The sequence below is a fragment of the Poeciliopsis prolifica genome, unplaced genomic scaffold (assembly GCF_027474105.1).
Source record: "Poeciliopsis prolifica strain line A6 unplaced genomic scaffold, Auburn_PproV2 SCAFFOLD041, whole genome shotgun sequence".
Lineage (NCBI taxonomy): Eukaryota > Metazoa > Chordata > Actinopteri > Cyprinodontiformes > Poeciliidae > Poeciliopsis > Poeciliopsis prolifica.
The window spans coordinates 2963589-2982188 of record NW_026562416.1 but is presented as its reverse complement, the minus strand read 5'-3'; the positions used below and the strand labels follow the sequence as shown (position 1 = coordinate 2982188).

Below are 18600 nucleotides of genomic sequence, written 5' to 3'. Positions count from 1 at the left end.
ACACAATTCAGCCTGATTTGGTCTGTGAGAAACTCTAGAAGACACAGATGGAGGCTCAACAATCACCTGGATCTGTGACTACCTGACTAAAAGCACAGTGACTAAAAGTTACCAGATACTCAGCATGTGGACATTTGAAAGGTTTATCATACCAATATAAAAAACCCACAAGCCCATGTGCTTCAGTAAGGAAGCACTGTCGGAGCAGGAATACTTCCTAAGAGTTGTTTTTAAGGAAAAAGATTTCTGGCGCCAGAAAGGTCGATCTGAACCGATTTTATCTGGAAAGTACAAAATGTTGGACCAAAACTCGGGTTGGAAAGTACGCTGTTTAGATAGATAAGAACAACAACTATTATTAATTGACTTGTTTTTCAGTTCTGAGATGGAGCAGATGTTTAGATGAGAGTTCAGTCAGAAATTCGTGGAAACTCCAACACACACTCAGTCAATGGGCAGCCAGAATCTTGACGCAAAACCGACGTCATTGGAAGCTATAAGAATGTCTGTAGACAAAGAACAGAGAGTTTTTGGGGACTTTGATTTTGAGACTTTGAGATTTGAGAAACAATGTTTGTAATGTTTATTTGTAGTAGAATGTGAATAAATCTCCCGACCTGTCGTGGCTGGCAGTAGGAACTCGTCTCTGTGGTTTGTTATGTTTATCTATATTTGAGAGTTTATTCGCCTCACAATTCTCCAATAGCGCCTGCCCAGCAGAGCAGCCCAATTAAACACAGAGATCCACCAGATTCCCTGCAGCAGCAATTAGGAAACACCTGGAGGAGATGTGTGTGTTTGATGAACTTATTATGAAAACTACTTCTGAGTCCAACCCTCATAAGAATGGTAGTAAATGGCATAATGAGAAGCATTGTTGTGAAGACGTGCTGAAGGCAGAGTATCTGTAAGGAACTTCTTAAAGAGACAGGCCCAAGTTCAGCGCTATGCCAATTTTCTTTTAAATGATGTGATAAATATTTTTAAAAAATTATTTTTTCTTAACTGTGCAAAACAATGTGCTATGTGTCTGAAAAAAGCAGGACCTTACTGTTTAAGAAAATCACAAAGGTTTCTGTAGTTCTGGTTCACTGGGTCATAAATACAATAAGATTTGAAACTCTTGCCTCTGATTTACAAACTGAAACTCAATTATATCTAATAACATAAAAGGCAAAGAAAAGTTGGATTAGATAGAAATTTATTTCAAACAAACCAAATTTACAAGAACTGATTTAAACAGAAAACCACTTTATTTAACTCAACATAAGAAATTAAACCCCAGATCTTTAAAAAAGAAAAAAATATTCCTTACTCAATATTTTATTGTCTACATTAAATATAAATGACTGAAAAAGCAGTTTTTAAAGTTATTTTAATTAAAATAAAAATAAAAACTAAGGCAGTTAAACAATAGAAACTGAGCTAAAAGTGATGAAAGAAAAAAATACAATTTACCCAAAATATTTATGATAATCAGGTGAATATTGGCAGATCTAGAAATCAAATCTATATGTGTGATAATCACTGTGATACAAAACTTAACCCTGTTCCCATATTACAGCTATAAGTCTTAATGTACTGGAAGTTGATTGGATCAGAAAAGTTTTAACACATAAACAAAACATAATATATTACATTACCTGCTACCCAGAGATAAAATGTTTGATTTTTGCAGATATGAGCTTTAGTTGTCAGAGTTGCTGTGTTTGGATGAAAAGCAAAACTTTTTTGCTAAAGAAAAAGGTCAACATTTTCCCAGACCATAAAAATAAAATAACTCCAATTTGATTGAACAGAATTTGAACCAGTTGATGTATTTCTGTCCAACATGACAAGAAATACAATTTAACAAGAATAGAGAAAGTGGAGCCATTTCTTGGTCAGTGAAAATTTCATTGATGAACCTACAGAGACAAAAAGACAAAAGATTTAGTCAAAGAGAAAGAACTGAAATGTTACGTGTTTAATTAATCAAATTATAACCTTTGAACCCAAAAGCTGTGATAAAGTCCAAGATTCTCTGTTTAACAGTAAATTACTAATGAGACAAAAATAAATTCAAAGGCAGAATTACATAATAATAATGATAATAGTACTAATCTTTATGGTTTCTAATGCATGTGGAAATTTGCATTTGGTTTTGCATAGAGGATAAAAACACAATAATAAGGACAGTGACAAAATCACAAACTTTAAAACTAGCAACAGGATCAAATTTAAATCTGAATATCGGTAAATATTAAGTAACATTATTACATTTGGGATAAATATACATATATCTTAATATTTTCAGTTGTTTTAACTAATTATAATTGGGGTCATTTAACCAGATCTAACAGTTGATAAGAATACAATCTCTCTCTTTTAACTTCAGAATAATTTCCATAATTACACAACTCAATACTTGCTTTGGCATTAGAAATTACAAACAACCCAAATATTTTTTTAATATTGAGTGATTCCATATTGTCTATAAAAATATTCTAGCAATAATAACAAGAAGCGTCTTTTTGTTAACACTTTATTTGACCAGGTGTGAATAATACTGACATGACATGAAGGCGTCTTTATGAATGTTTAACACTGAAGTTTCATTCGGTAATTAATATTTGTTTTAACGCAAAGTTGCATCAAAAGTCCATTAAAATTGTCAACTTTGCAATAAAAATGTTATTATTTACCGAATGACACTTCAGTCCTAAACATTCATAAAAACTCCTTCATGTTCATGACGGCGTTACGTTATGATTATGAGAGTCATGTCAGTTTTATTCACCTCGACATATAAAGTGTTTCTGTCGTTTTTATGTACGGTTTACAAAGTCAGAATATTCAGTTATAAAGTAGAACAACCGGTTTATATCCATAATATTTTCCTAAGAGTAAAACTGAAAACCATCCTACAAATGTAATGATTTTAGATAAGAGTTTAAAAAATGATCACTTTTATAAAAATGTTGCAAGATAATAAATATTCAATTTTAAACTATCAAACGATTTTGTTTCAAACATGCTTCTAAATTTTACAAGTTCCAAAATATTTTACATTCAGGTCCTATGTTTGATAAAATTAACATTGTTCCACATTAAGCGACTCACTTGCTGTTGTTGTTCTGATTCTGCATTTTCATTTGGAAGAAACTGGGTTTCCTCTGGAGCCGGACCTTTTACTATAGCTGTAATGTCAAGAAATGTGTGATTAAATATTATTTTATAAACCAATGTAAAGAGCACAAAACATCCTGAGGAAACATCCAGTAATATAAAGTAGATAAACTATTGGAAATCACAGAGTTAAGGATAAAAACAGATTGAACAGTGAATTGTTTTACTTACGAGAAGGCGGACGCTTGGCTGAAACAAATAGAAAAACAACTTTAGATTTTGTCTGAAAATGTCCTTTAACTTCTGCCATTCTCTGAAGATACAACAAACCAGTGAACATTTCAGATCAACATGCATTAAATAATTCATATTTCTCCCAAACATAAGCTGGATTTGGTAAATATTTAGTTGAAATTTATACTTTTTGAGATCCATAGTTGGTTTTAGCTGATTCATCAGATTTTATCACAACTAAAGAAAAAACCTGAGAAACTCACTATTCCTCAGCTGCACTGTAAAACATGTAATTGTGTCGACTATCAAATAAATCCTGTGAGTTTGAAGCTAAATGTGAGTTTATGAAACATAAACTTTAAGTAGTAAGTTGTGGAAACTTTATATTAATTTTGTCAGACCTCCAAAAGTTGCATAAACTGGATTTTTATGTTAGCATTTAAAAAATGTAAAGAAAAAGACAGGAGTGGGAACTATTTCCCAGGATGCTTAGCGGCATGTTTTTGTATCCTGTGTGGCACCAAGAGTGAGATGTAAGTGGAGCGACTGTAGTGTGTTATTAGAATTAGAATTAGAATTGTTTTTTAAATGTAATATGTAACAATGTATTGTCTATTATATGTTGCATGACTTTGTGTTCTTGTGTTTATGATGTAAAGCACTTTGAAATGCCTTGCTGAAATGTGCTATACAAATAAAATTTGATTGATTGATTGATTGATTAGGACAATTTAACACAAATCTCAGTTTCCAAAGCTTAAATGTTTTTGATCAGAATTCTAGATTACTATAATGTATAACAGGTAGTTCATTTGCCTTGATAATGTGAGTGAAAGTATTAGAAATAATTGTGTTTCTTCAACTGGGTGAGGGACGTTTTATCTTGCATATTGTAAAATAATTGGTTTAAATTCTGTATTAAATTAAAACTCACAAGATTAATGTTATCAGAACAGGAGACAAATTGTTTCCTGTTGTTAGTTCAACTTAATGAACTTTATTTTTTAAGTTAAACAGTTTTCTTGTTGACTTTAATTGCATTTTCAAGGCAGCAGGTTGACTTTCATTTTCAAGTGAAACATCTTCAAATGTCATATTCAAAGAATATCATTAATTGGACTAGTAAAATATTATCTCAGCAGATTTAGCTCCTCTGATTTTATAGAGAATATTTTTTTTATAATTGGAAATAATCCATTTTATTAAGGAAATAAATTAATTAATCTTTGATATGAGACACTGTTTCAATTAACAACCGAATCAAGAAATACACAGGATGCATTTTGTCATTATTTTATTCAATGGCTGGAGAGAAAGAAAATGACCAATTGTGAATCAAGAGTCACAATTAGTGAGAAAATCTAAATCTAAATTTAAATTTAAATTACTTGTAGGCTATAAAGTCTTGCTGGTTTAAACCGAGGCTAAATCATGATATGTCATCATATTAGCATGTCAGTGTCTATAGTTGATGCATAACTTTAATGTTTAAACAGTTTACCAAGTAATGTTTCTCACTTGGTAAGGATCAACAGTCAAAATATATATTTAAAATAACTCACCTTTATTCTTCCTGTAAATAATGAATCCAATCACAGCAATGAGACCGAGGACAGCAATGAGAGCAAGAACAACAACAGGGATGATCACATCGGGGGTATTTGGTGCTGAGAAAACAAAACAGTTACAATCATGTATAGAAATGTTTCTTTATGTCTTTTATTCTAGTTAATCAAAACATGACCAGGTTTCTGTTTTGTTCATGTTTTGTTTGTCCTGGTTTCTGAACTTCAGTATTTTTCTCTTTAGTGACTATAATTATAAAATGTAGTTTCATGAATAATTTATACAATTTTCAAATGTCATAAAGTTGTTATTAAATGGAGCTAAGGCGTAAATTCAAACTGGGAGACAGAACACAGCTGATCCTCAAACGCAACTGATCTACAAACAGCTGATCCACTTCAATCACTTCACACCCCGCTGCGGCCAATCAGGATCGGCGCCCTTGCGCGTCCCAGCCAATCAACGTCAAGCCGGTCCATTCAAGAAGTCGAGCCTCCGGGGATCTGCCTGCTCGTCAGCTGTGCTTCGCCCACCTCCTCCCCATCTCCACCTTCAGCCCGATGACCATTCTCCAGGCGCCTTACGCGCTCCTCCATCCACCATCATTCAGACCGGGGGGTAAGACTAGTGAGCTTCGCCGGACTCAGCATCTTCCCCCGGCGATCTACACTCAGCGCCAAAGATTTGTTCATTAAAATCTCCTAACTGCTTATTTTTCTCTGTGTGAGTTGATCCAGATTGAAATGTAATGTAAACTAAAACCAGAATATTAACTAAATAGAAAGATTTAGTTGAATTTGATATTGTTTAATACAAAGATTAACAAACAACTGGAGAATATTGCATTAGTAGGAAATTACTTATTTTACATTTATTTTGTGATACATAAGTAGAAAAATCCTAAGAAAAAAAACTGCTTCTGATTCTACACCCTAAACCTGAAAGTAAATCTAAAAACACAATTAATATTCAGATATTGTAATAATCAGATATTTAACAAGCAAATGTAGCATTTTATATAATTACTTACATTCATTGGTCCTGATTCTTGTTTTCTCCAGTCTATTGATGATGTCATCAACTCCAGAGAGCTGAAACACACATTCATACTTGGTTCGGTCTTCCGTCGGATCAGATGACAGATCGATGTGAATGCTCATCTGGAAGGTCCCATCATTGTTGGGCTTGATCTCTCCTTTGACTACACCATCATGAATCTCCTCTCCATCTTTCCTCCAGAACATTTCAGCTCTGTTAGGATAGAAACCCGTAGCGAAGCAGCTGATTGGAGAGGAGGACGACTTCTGGAGGAGAGACACTGATGGACGAACTAGAGACAGAGAAATATAATTAAATATAGTCTGTTAATAATGACTCATGTTCAATGAAAAGTATATTTATTGAAATATGTCGAGCTGAAGAAAACCCTCAGAATATAATCCTACAGGCAAAATGTTGTGAATAAATTGGTATATACATATATGAGGGTTATAAAATGTCTGTATATATAAATAAAACTAGGTTTATAAATGATCAGATCATACAACATGTGACTGCACCTGTTCTCATCAGAGAGCTTCTCCCATAGCCGACATATTTCTTCAGCCACTCAGGACAAATCTGGTTGAGGTAGTTCTTTCTGATCGCCAGAAAAGCTTTGTTATTGTTCCATTTGTTTTTAGTAATTTCAGCCTGTTGTTTTGCAGCAACATATGTGTTTGTCTTCATGTCCAATGTTATGAAGTCTTCCCCATCGTAGCCATGCTGTTCATAGCCAGTAACCTGTTGAGTCTCATCATCCCACTCACAGCCGTATATGAGCTGGAAAATGTGAGCACCTTAAAGACAGAGATTCAGAAATCAAAACTGAAATTTTACATTTTACTATTTTAACAGGTGATTTTATTACTACAAAGCAACAAAATACTTCAGACATTTCAGAGAAAAACTGAAACTGGTGGGAAAAAGTTTCTAATTTGCATTTAGTTATTTAGGTTGAGGACTTTTGAACATATAAATCTCATTATTTATTTTGTTTTTAATGCAAATAGCAAGTTGATTTTTCTGAAGATGTTTTTACCACAGTGAGGTTTCAGTTTCAGTCTAATTAATGAAGAAACCCAGAACCAAACTGGGAACAAACCAGTAACTCAGTCTGGGCCGACTGGTGAGTGGAGAGCAGAACCAGCTGGTCCAGTTCCTCTCCCAGTTTGGATCAGGATGAGTCCAGCAGCAGAACTTCAGTCTGGACTGAGGAGAGTCCAGACAAACTGATCTGATCGGTTCTGGTTCTGGTCGGACCCAGATCATCTACCTGGAGGAACCAGAGTCAGGACAGAACCAGGGATCTGACCGGTTCTGGTTCTGTTGGTCTGGATGAAAACGCTTCAGCAAAAACGATTTTTATTCAGTAAATATTTAAATGATCCAAAATCTAAAATCTGAAAAACCTGGAAGATTTTTACTGTTTTCTGTTTTTATCAGAGTTTAAATTAAAAACATCAAATTTCCTCTGAAGTTTTTCTGCTTTTTTCTTTATTTTATTTTCAAACCACTGATCGGTTCTGGTTCTGGTCGGATCCACATTCACGTCTCTGTTTGGAGACTCGACCAGGTTTTCAGAAAACATGATTTAATGAAACATTTTAAAGGTTTGAGAGTCTAAATGCTGAGATGGTTGTTAGTTTCCTGTTTTGATCAGAAACTGAAGGAAACTTCAGACGTTTCTCTGCTGCTGCTGATCAAACTGCAGCATCTCAACATTTATTATCTCATGTTGGAGCCAAAACATTTCATTTCCTACAACTAAAACCTGCAGAGCAAAACAGACAAACATGCTTTTATATCATGGTGTATTTTCTAGTATTTTTCTGCTGGAAGCAAATATTTTACTAATCGATCGATTATTCTGACGAGTGATCAGATAAAAACAGATCAAATAAAACTTTGGTAAATCTAACATAACAGCAGTTTTACTACTGAATATCAACATCAGTCCAATTTTCACATTTGAGTTTTTCTAACAATAAACTTTCTGTAGTTTATTAAATTAACTCGTAACAACTGCAGCGTTCAGTCGACCTGCTCACCTGGATAAATACACCTGCAGCTCCTGCAGGAGAAAAGCTGCTCAACTCCAGGCACCATTATTTTAAAGATGCTTATTGATCCCGAAAAAAGACCCAGATATTATCACCAATCAATAAAATCCTCCCAGCCGAACTGGAAAACTGGACGTTATGCTGCTAACACTTAGCTTTAGTCAGCAGCTCAGGCAGAAATGAGAACGATGTGCAGCTCAAGTAACGACCCGGCAGGAACTCGGTGCCTTAAATAATAAAATATAACTTAACGAAGCTTCCAGGAAGAAACATTTTCCTCCAGGAAGTTTAATAATCGAGGAACTAGAATCACTCCAGGAATCGTTTCATTTTCTAGTTACTTAAAGTTGTTTGACCATAAAAACTTTAAACATTTAGGAAAAAAGGCTCAACAACTTTTCCAGAGAAAGACGGAGAATTTAAACTGGATCAAACATTCAGGTTCTTAGAAATGTTTTACAAAGGACTTTAAATTATTTATAAGACATTTAGTGTGAAAATGTTTCATTCTGCAGCGTACAGCTTCCCTCAGCTTTGGGGCCTGAGCCCCCGACACCCATCAACCCTAGAACCGCCCCTGGAATAGAGACGCTTTAGTTTTTCAGGGATTTGAACCATTTTAAACCTGGTTAACTCAGAAGAACTTTATTCATAATAAATACAATTAAACAGAAAATATAGAACATAATGTAGAGAATAGAGGCTCCATCTTTTCAACAATAATAAAACTATTGTTGTTTTAAAGTTTCTCAGTTTGGATCTTCAAAATAATTTATTGGACTTTTTGTTAATTAATGTAAATTAATATCTTGGTAAAATGACTCAAGTGATTTTATTAGCAAAATAAAAATTACATCAATCTTTTAATTTTAATTCATATTCTCAAAAAGTCTCTAAATATCAGTTGTTGTTTTTTTATGTGTGTGTGTGTGTGTGTGTGTGTGTGTGTGTGTGTGTGTGTGTGTGTGTGTGTGTGTGTGTGTGTGTCCTATTTCCCATAAGCAACAACAAAATTATCAATAAATGGTGAAATTAACACAAACCTGCAGTTTGGTTGAAACGTTGCTTCAGAATTTCAACGTTGGCTTTGAACCACTGCTGGTAACCCAGATGGATTCCAGTCTCTCTCTCCCAGTACTGCTGATCCGTGTTCTCCCTCATCCAGTCCTGTTTTGGTTCGGCTTTCATTGTGTTGCTGTCATAGTAGAACATCTGAACATCATCAACCATCCCAACAGCCACAAACTGTGGGAAATTTGGGACTTGAGAGGATGCAGTGAGGAAATACTTCAGAGAATGGGAACCTGAAAAAAGACATTAATATGAGAATTTACAACACACCAAAATAATTAAATAATTTTTACAAGTTAAACCAAACAACATATGGAATAATTATAACAACAGCCAAACTCTAAATTAAAGATCATTTCGAAGGTTTTTCATCTTTCTGATCAATTTTGAGGGGTTCAGTTACTAAACAAATTATTTTCTGGAGTAAATATTTATTGTATTCAGTTTTAAACCCAAAACAAGATTTATTTAGTATTTTAAATAATGTTGAGTATTTCTCTTGTAGCTTCCTACTATTTAAAAGCTGGGTGTTTCATCTAATCTTTTGCTTTTCAAAGTATTCCAGAATATAATTGTTGTCATTTTTATAGTTATATAAATCTCCTTTAACATCACCTTTTGAAAGACTATTAAAGACTTGCAGTTTTTCTGTTATCTTTATATAAAATCTAGAAGTATGTTCACTTCAAGCAAAGGTGAAACAACGAGTTTCACTTTTTATACAGGGCTCAAAAAATAAATGCAAATAAATCAGCAAAGCACTAACCAAATCAACTAAACTAAGCATCGCAATGTTTAATGTTATTATTCTAAAACTTCTCTTATATCAATAACAAAACATTTCTCCATGTGGAAATCAGAAATTATTTTATTATCTCATAAAACACTTTCAAAGTCCAATAAAAGTCCAAACTTTTATTGGACTTTATTTCTTTATTTATAAGGAAATATAAGCTGGATGTAGAACCACTGGAACCGTTTTATTTCCTAATCTGTTAGCAGATAAAAACATCTGCTAACGTTTGTCTGGAGTTCATAATTGTTTAATCATGTTCACCACAGTACAGAGACATTAAAAGTGTTCAATGATATTCTTATAAATACGGTCTGTAGAAGAACTGCAGTGCTGGTTCTGTTGGACCTCAGTGCAGATTCTGATCATGTTGATCAGAACATTTTACTGAATCAACTGGAGAGTTGGGTCGAACTCTCAGGCTGAAACACTGAGTCCCTTTAAAACCAGATGTTTAGAGATTATTTTGAAACATAATCATGAAACATTAATCAATAATCTGATGTGCAATAACAGCAAAATGTAATGTTGTTGACTTTGTGTTCTATAACTTTATTTTTGTCTTTCTATGTTGTAAAGCACTTTGAAATGCCTTGTTGCTGAAAGGTGCTATACAAATAATTTGTATAGCCGTGGACTGAGGACTTTAAAACTCACAAACGGGATGGAATCGATCTTGGAGAAGTTACTAGTTTCGGCTCAGTGGAACAACCAAACTAATTTGGATAATTGGGAACTGAGGTGTATCAGAGAGACTTTAGGGAAGATTAAAATGTATAATCTACCAGTGTTGCCTTGGAAGGGCTGCATGTTTCCAATCTCCTTGAAGATATGTAAACATAACGTTCTTTCCCGCCTCACCCCCTCCTGTTATCCATGCAGCTGAGCGCTCTTAAGGACATCATGCCTCGATAACATCTTATCGGACTTCTGCCGGGAGGAAGAGCAACGTGGTTTCATGGCCCTGTGATGTCACTGCCTTCACTCATGTCTTTGTTTTGTCCTTTTGTCTGAATGTTGCCATGTTGCCCTAAGGTGTCCTTTCCTCTTGTTATTTTATTTTTTATAAAACTGTGAAGTACTCACTTTTAACCCAGAAAATTTTTTTTCAGTTTACTAGTAATATCAGAAACTGTGGAGTACGCACTACTTAGATCAATATTATACAGCCCAGAAATGGAATCAGAATCCCAATAACTACAAACTTAGAAACCAGAAATACTTACAGGAACTACTTAGTTACTTTTATACTATTACTTTTTAGAAATTGTGGACGATTCACTTTTAACCCAGATAAGGAATTAGATTTGTCACTTTTTAGTTTATTTTATAAGAAACTGTAGAGTACTCACTTTTCACTATTTAGATGCAGAGACCAGAAGCCCAGAGGAAACTTTTGGATCAACATTGTTAGACTATTTTCAGACTCCTGTGCTACCGACCCAGAAATGGAATCAGACCAGAGAACTAAATAACCCTATATAGGAGCATCTAGTTTACATAGTTTAGATCAACATTGGTCAAGTATGTAAAAAGATATAATAGTAAAATAGATGACAAATATCCTCCTTCAATGCCAATTTTGTGCAGCAGGACAACCAAATGATTATAGCTCATTTTCAGGTTACGGAGCAGCAAACATATGATAAAATGTTGCTTACTGTATTTTTAAATAATAAAAAACTCTCCAAATGTGGCATGTATTTAAATACAGCCTTTTTTATTTATCAGATTTTTAGATATCATCAGTAAACAAACAGCATCATGAACATCAAGGAGCACAGCAGACAGAAACACAAACACCTGAAAATAAAACAATCATGATGTCGTTTAAATGGCTGGTATGGAACTGAGTGAAGATTTGGTTTGATTTTCTTTAGTCATAAAATAATATATTATTATTAATTTATTAATAATAAATTAATTAACCACTTGAACAAGGTCAAGGTTTTTGTTTAGGATCAACACTGTTCCAACAGTTTTTAAGACTTTCTTTTGTTACTTTCTAAATCTTTTATTCTGAACACTTAATCTGATTCTGTCTGTCTTTTAATAAAATCTTTAATTATTTTTATTTTAAAAATCCACCATTGTGTTTTTTGGGCAAATTTTCTTAATTTATATAATTTTCTGGTTTTATTGGAATAACATCAAAAAGGGAGGAAGATGGAGTTGCACATTACTTTGCTCTTGTTTAATTTTATTACATATTACATCAGTCTATCAAGGATTTCACTTAGAAAATGACAAATCGTTCAGAGTTGAGTTATTAGTTACATTTAATCAGTTACATTTACTTGAGTAACTTTTTTGAAAAAATATATTTTTAGTAGTAAAAAGCTGTACTTTTTACTTTTACTTGATTAAGTTTTTTATGAATTTTGTTATTAGTAATTTTATTATTATGTTTCTCCTTTTACTTTAGTAAATGTTCTGGATACTCGACCAACTGCAAGTAACTTCACTGAATGAAGAACAAACTTATTTTACCCCAAATTTACCAGGCACAGACCTGCTGTTTATATTTGAGTTTCATAAGTTTTATATTGATAGAAACTGATTTGAAAAAATATATTTATTTTGCCTTATCTTGTAACATTGTAATTATGTTATTTCTATTAATTATTTTTTATTTAGATCCAAAAAAAAAGCTAAATCTCCACATACATTTATATTTTGGTCCTGCTGATGTACCGTATTTTCCAGACTATAAGTCGCAGTTTTTTTCATAGTTTGACCGGGGGTGCAACTTATACTCAGGAGCGACTTATGTGTGAAATTTTAACACGTTATATCATATCACGTTATATTCACAGTAAACCGCAAGAGGGCGCTCTAGGCCTGTGTTGATAATTGTGGGCGACTCACTTTGTGTTCTACCTCTGAAGTTAGCGGAGTTGTTTGAAAGCGACACTGAAGATGATGACTAAGTGAATTGGAGTGACACAGATGGTTTGGTAAACTTGCTAGCATGTTATTTACGCTATAGTTATCTAAATAACTCTTAATATGTTATGTTAACATACCAGGCACGGTCTCAGTTTGTTGTTTGTCATGTAACCTTAGCATACCGTACAATTACTCAGCCTGTTGTTGCTTCTATTTTATTTTTATTGCCTTTCAAGATGACATGTCTGTTCTTGATGTTGAATTTTATCAAATAAATTTCCCTCAAAAATACGACTTATATTCCGGTACGACTTATATATGTATTTTCCTGCTTTATTATGCATTTGATGGCTGGTGAGACTTATACTCCGGAGCGACTTAAAGTCCGGAAAATACGGTAGATTTTAAATATTAAAAGACTGAAGTCTTGATCAGTTCTTCAGTACTTGAGTGGAGATTTTACCAAATACTTTCTATTCTTACTTCACTAGTTTCTTGGATGGCAACTGATTAATTTTACCTGAGTAAAAATATGTTGAAGTAGTGCTGCTCTTACTTGAGTTCAGTTTTTGGGTCCTCTCCCCAGCTTTGACGTCATTATTAATAATATCCTCTGGTTTAAGTGAGTTCAAGTGATATGAAAAAATAAGCACATTTTGCTGAATAAAGATGCATCATATGTCTTTACAGCCAGGGATGAGTCTGGTGTTTACTACAAGACACTAAATTTTCAGATCATGTGATTCTCTGCATAAAAAGCAGGACAGGGGAAAAAACATGACAAAAATGTAAGTTGGGAGAAATCTGAGCTGAGAATTATTAAACTGAGCAACGAACGGAATGAAAATAAATTAAAAAGTTATTCTTTAAATTCAGTGCTTTGTTTTATTTTGGCATTCGTAGAAGAAATGTTATTGTAACCAGAGAAGAAGAATTAAAATCTAAAATAAACGTCAGATTTTGGTGAAAATTTGAAGACCTTATTTTAGCAAACTTTATTCAGAATGTTTATTGCTCTAGCTTCCATTTCACATATAGCCTAACCATAAGTAACAACGGTACTGAAACTTAAGCACAAAATAATAAACAATTGAAACAATCCATATTAAACAAACTCCTATATGCTATAATGATAAGCCACTGTCCATACTCTGACTATAAATCATTATATGCTGCTATGCTGTTGCTAATTTAATTCATACTAGTTTTACGGAATACTATCACATTCAATAAAATAGAATATACGTTCCAATGAGATTTGTCTGTCAGGTAAACTTTTAACAGAAATGTAATTCCACATTTCTGTTCAAAATTATTATTACTTTATTTTAATCTTAAATGTCTAGTTTACATTAGCTCTAAGCAGAAAACGAACATAATTTGGAGAAATAAAGGCTTGAAAACATAAGTGTCAATTATCTAGAAAATGTGTTTCACTTCATGAACTTAGTTACTAAATAAATGAAACGTTCAATAAAATTGTAATTTATTAAATATGACTGAATGTTCAATGTAATGTTTAGACTGTTTAGTTTTCAAGTCTCCATTGCTAATTGGTTAATTGTGATACTGCAATAGCAATACAGTTTTAAAAAAACAATGAACATATTGAATTGTATGCTTTAACTTTTTAATTTTTCATTTCACTCACCTTTATTGTTCTTGAACACACATTCATACCTCGTCCAGTCTTCAAGATAAATGTTCATCTGATAGGTTCCATCATTGTTCGAGAGGATTTTTCCATTCCCGACACCCTCATGAATCTTCTCTCCATCTTTCCTCCAGGACATTTCAGCTCTGTTGGGGTAGAAACCTGTAGCCTGGCAGCTGACCACAGAGGAGGAAAACCTCTGGAAGACAGACACTGGGGGGTGCACTAGAGAATATATAATGAAAACATTTTTAGTTTCTTTATAAAGATAAACATAATTTCTTTGTAACTAATTTATTAAAACAATGTACATTTAAATAAGCAGAAAAAACTTGATAAGTTGACAAAGGTCATCTAATGTGAAAGGAAAAAGATGATGACTGATATGACAATACAGTTGCAAAGGCCAATAACTCCATCCATCCATCCATCCATTCATACATCTTCTAATGCCCTTGTCCCTAGGGGGACAGGAGGTGCTGGTGCCTCCAGCTAACATTTCGGGCGAGAGGCAGGGCCACCCTGGACAGGTCGCCAGTCTCTCGCAGGACAGGACAAACAGGACAAACAACCACGCACACACACACCTAGGGAGAATTTAGAAAGACCAATTAGCCTAACAGTCATGACTTTGCACTGTGGGAGGAAGCCGGAGAATCTGGAGAAAACCCCTGTATGCACAGGGAGATCATGCAAACTGTGATGGAGACATGTTTACACAAAACAAGGGTCACTGTAGTTGTGTATTTTGAACTGCATAGTGTTTTGCAATACCTGTTTTGATCAGTAAGTTTCTCCCATAGCTCACATATTTCTTCAGCCACTCAACATATTTGAGTTAAGTATTTCTTCTCATGGTCTAAATCATATCTGTTATTATTCCACTTTTGTTTGGTGATGTTAACTTGTGGTTTTGGAGCGATCCATTCCTGTGTCTGTGGGTCCAGTATTATTAAATCTTCTCCATCATAACCAAACCGATCATAACCTTTGACCTCTCCAGTCTCCTCATCCCACTCACAGCCATACATCTGCTGAAAGACGTGAACTCCTGAGACAAAGAGACATCAGTGAATTTAAAACACAATCCATTAATTTGTCCCAATTTAATTGCACGATTTATTTGTGCTCTATCACAAATAAATTCCTAAAGATTTGAACAAATACACTAAAATAGACACTTTGACATTTGCATTTATGGCCTGTTTAGTTTACCATGTGTTCATAACTTTTAGTTGAACAATAACCACAAATTAAATATATACTGCTTTATGTCAAGGCAGTCTAATGTTATGGGTTCTAAGCCAGGAATTGGAATAGAAATGGTTTTTAATGATTCATCTTCAGAATAGAGAGGAACACACAAAAAGAGACTTATTATTGGAGTCAAATTTACTGGATTAAACACAGAGGCAAATATCTTCAGATGCACAATAACTAAAATCATGTGTAAAATTATCACTGATATGATTCGATAATTACACAAACAATGTGGGAAACTTAAAAATATGTGAGATGTAGAAAGTGAATCATGAACAAACCTTCAGTCTGGTCAAAACGTTTTTTGGCAATTTCTAGGTTTTCTTTGAAGATTCGCTGTTTAACCCGACATGTCTCTGTTTCCTCCTCCCAGTACTTCGGATATTCTGAAGTCACTTTATTCATCCAGTCCTGTTTAGGGATGGCTCTGTTGATGTTGCTGTCACAGTAACTAATCTGAACTCCATCCACCAACCCAACAGAGACGTATGATGGGAAGTTTTCTATTCCTGAAGATCCCGTGTAGAAATACTTCAGAGAGTGGGTCGCTGTAAGAAAAAGACATTTCTGAATAATTTAACTTTTCTCTATTATTACTCATCTACGACTGTATTTTTGTGTTTTTATGATAAAACGTTTTGAAATCACTTGCTGCTGGAAGGTGCAATACAGATAAAATTTGATTGATTGATTGATTGATTGATTGATTGATTGATTGATTGATTGATTGATTGATGGATGGATATTAGATGAAGACACGCTAAACTAACTGAAGAAGCGTTAAAATCTGAAAAAACATTGGGGCTTACAATGCGAATTATAAATCCTCAAACGTCTTAAACTTTATCCAAAATGTTTATTAAACTGTGGAATAAGCATAATAAATTAACTAACGGCCATTTTACATGTCGCCAAACCCAACATTGCTGACATAACATGTTGCCATTTTGGACATACTGTTACGGAGCCCGCGAGGGGACATGGGATTTTTTTTCTTTTGCGTTCCCTCGCAAAACTTTTGGTATGCGAGGGAACGCAAAACATGTCCATGTTTTGTCCTCTATGGGGCTCCGTACTCCGTAATACTGCAGCCCAAGTCGATCATCTAGACAATGTAAAAATAATAATAACATAAGGTTTAAAAAAGTAAGAAGAAACTTAACAATCGGTCCATTTTGCTTAATTTCAGACAATTCTCTTTTAAATAAGTGAGTAAAATGTTTAACCTTCTGCATCCAGTACCAGGAACTATCATCAAACAAACTTTAAAAAACACAAAGTTCTTATAATAAAACTAATCTGTAAATATTTGAAATGTCGAACTCACCAGCGGTGGATCCTTCAATTCCCACTAGAATCAGAAATATTAAGGGCGTCATTTCTCCGATGTAGCTTCACATCTTTAGCTCCAGTTTCTTGCAGCTCATTTCTTCCTTCGTGAGAACAGACTGGACAGGTAAACAAGGAAGAAGAGCAGGTGAGGGTGTGTCTGATGTCAGCTTTCAGCTCAGCCAATCAGAGCGTCCTGGATGTAAAGCGTCACTTAAATCTGGGTTAAACAGCCTTACAAATGTTTGAAATGAAAGTGAAAGTTAACTCTGTTATCTGTTGTTAGGTCAGCTTAAATGGAAAATGGAATCTGATTTTTTTCTTCAGTTCAGATGGTTCAGTTTGCAAAGGAAATTAAAATATTAGACACAATGCACTGAATATAATGTTCAATGTAAAAAATAAGGTTGAGCTGTTTTTTTTAAATTATTATTTTGTTAAAATAAGAAAGACTGCATGTCAGATCTAGATTAAAATTTATTTGACAAATTCCCGTTTTTCCTATTTTCCTTTTTTGTAATTATTATTATTTGTCTGAAGTTCTTGCTTATATAGTGTCATTATTTGGTAAAAAAAGAAAAAAGTCACAAATAACAGAAAAATTGTTTTTTAGGTTGGTTTAAAAATAAATTTGCTTGTTAAATGTCTAAAAATATTACACAACAATAAAAACCGTCACAAAATATTTCAGTTAGTCAGCATCTGGTCACAGACTAACCAAATTATAATCAAATTATTGGAAAGTCTCTATTCAATTGAAATAAAAAAATACTTTATTGATCTCTAAGAGAAATTAAATATAGCTGTAACTCATTAATTCACATTGCATTCCTTTTGCTGACTCCTTGTCAGGGCATGAAGTTCATCCATCCTGTTTGCTGTAATCCAGGATTCAACAGCTAAAACCTGGTGACCAAATTACATTATCGTTGTTCACCTGAGGCGCAAACAAAAGGTGATGAAATTATGTCACTTCCTGTTTCCTCACTTCCTCTGTCAGACTGAGAAACCTGTTTGAAATAGTTTCAGACCTTTTTACAAACAGTTAGCAGTGAGTTTCTTGTGTTCAGTAATTATTAAAGCCTCTTATTGATCTAACAAAGTTAAAGCTAAATATATCAAGCTTTGGACCCATTTACACTTTGAAGGGTTCGTACTATTTAATGATTTTGTCTTGTGTAATAGGATGAAAACAAATAAATACAATAGTATATTTATTGTTGTGGGTTTTCTATGAAAACTGGATGAAAGCTAAAAGTAACCAATCATTTGTTTTGGTGATTTTAAGTTGAAGTGTTATACAAACAAGTTACTGTTTTTGTTTGTTTGTTTTTTTACCTACAGCTCAGATTATTTATTTTCTTTTGAACTGAATTCATTTCCCTGTGGGATCTCTACTTATTTGTTTTGCTCCTGATTTGGCTACAATTAATTTCCCGCTAAATGTCATCTTTGGAGCAGTGGCGGAGCCAGAGGGGTGGCCGGGGTAGCACTTGCCACCCCCAACAGAGCCCTGGCCACCCCTACTGCCACTGCACTGGAAATGGTAATTTTAAAATATAATACTCGGCAAAGATTTGCCAGGAAAAGTGTAA

General features: G+C 33.8%; 2 protein-coding genes across 2 annotated transcripts in view; one reads left to right on the top strand and one right to left on the bottom strand.

Moving 5' to 3' along the window:
* The window catches only part of LOC129375864 (tripartite motif-containing protein 16-like), a 198407-nt gene that overhangs the window by 101042 nt on the left and 78765 nt on the right, over positions 1-18600 (top strand). The window lies entirely within an intron of this gene.
* Positions 1223-17144, bottom strand: LOC129375887 (major histocompatibility complex class I-related gene protein-like). The gene is given in 12 exon segments (XM_055055256.1): positions 1223-1907; positions 3103-3179; positions 3340-3357; positions 4905-5009; positions 5939-6238; positions 6468-6746; positions 9053-9313; positions 14414-14641; positions 15191-15243; positions 15245-15467; positions 15958-16224; positions 17004-17144. Coding segments are annotated over 12 exon segments (1875 nt in total). The 5' UTR covers positions 17056-17144; the 3' UTR covers positions 1223-1895.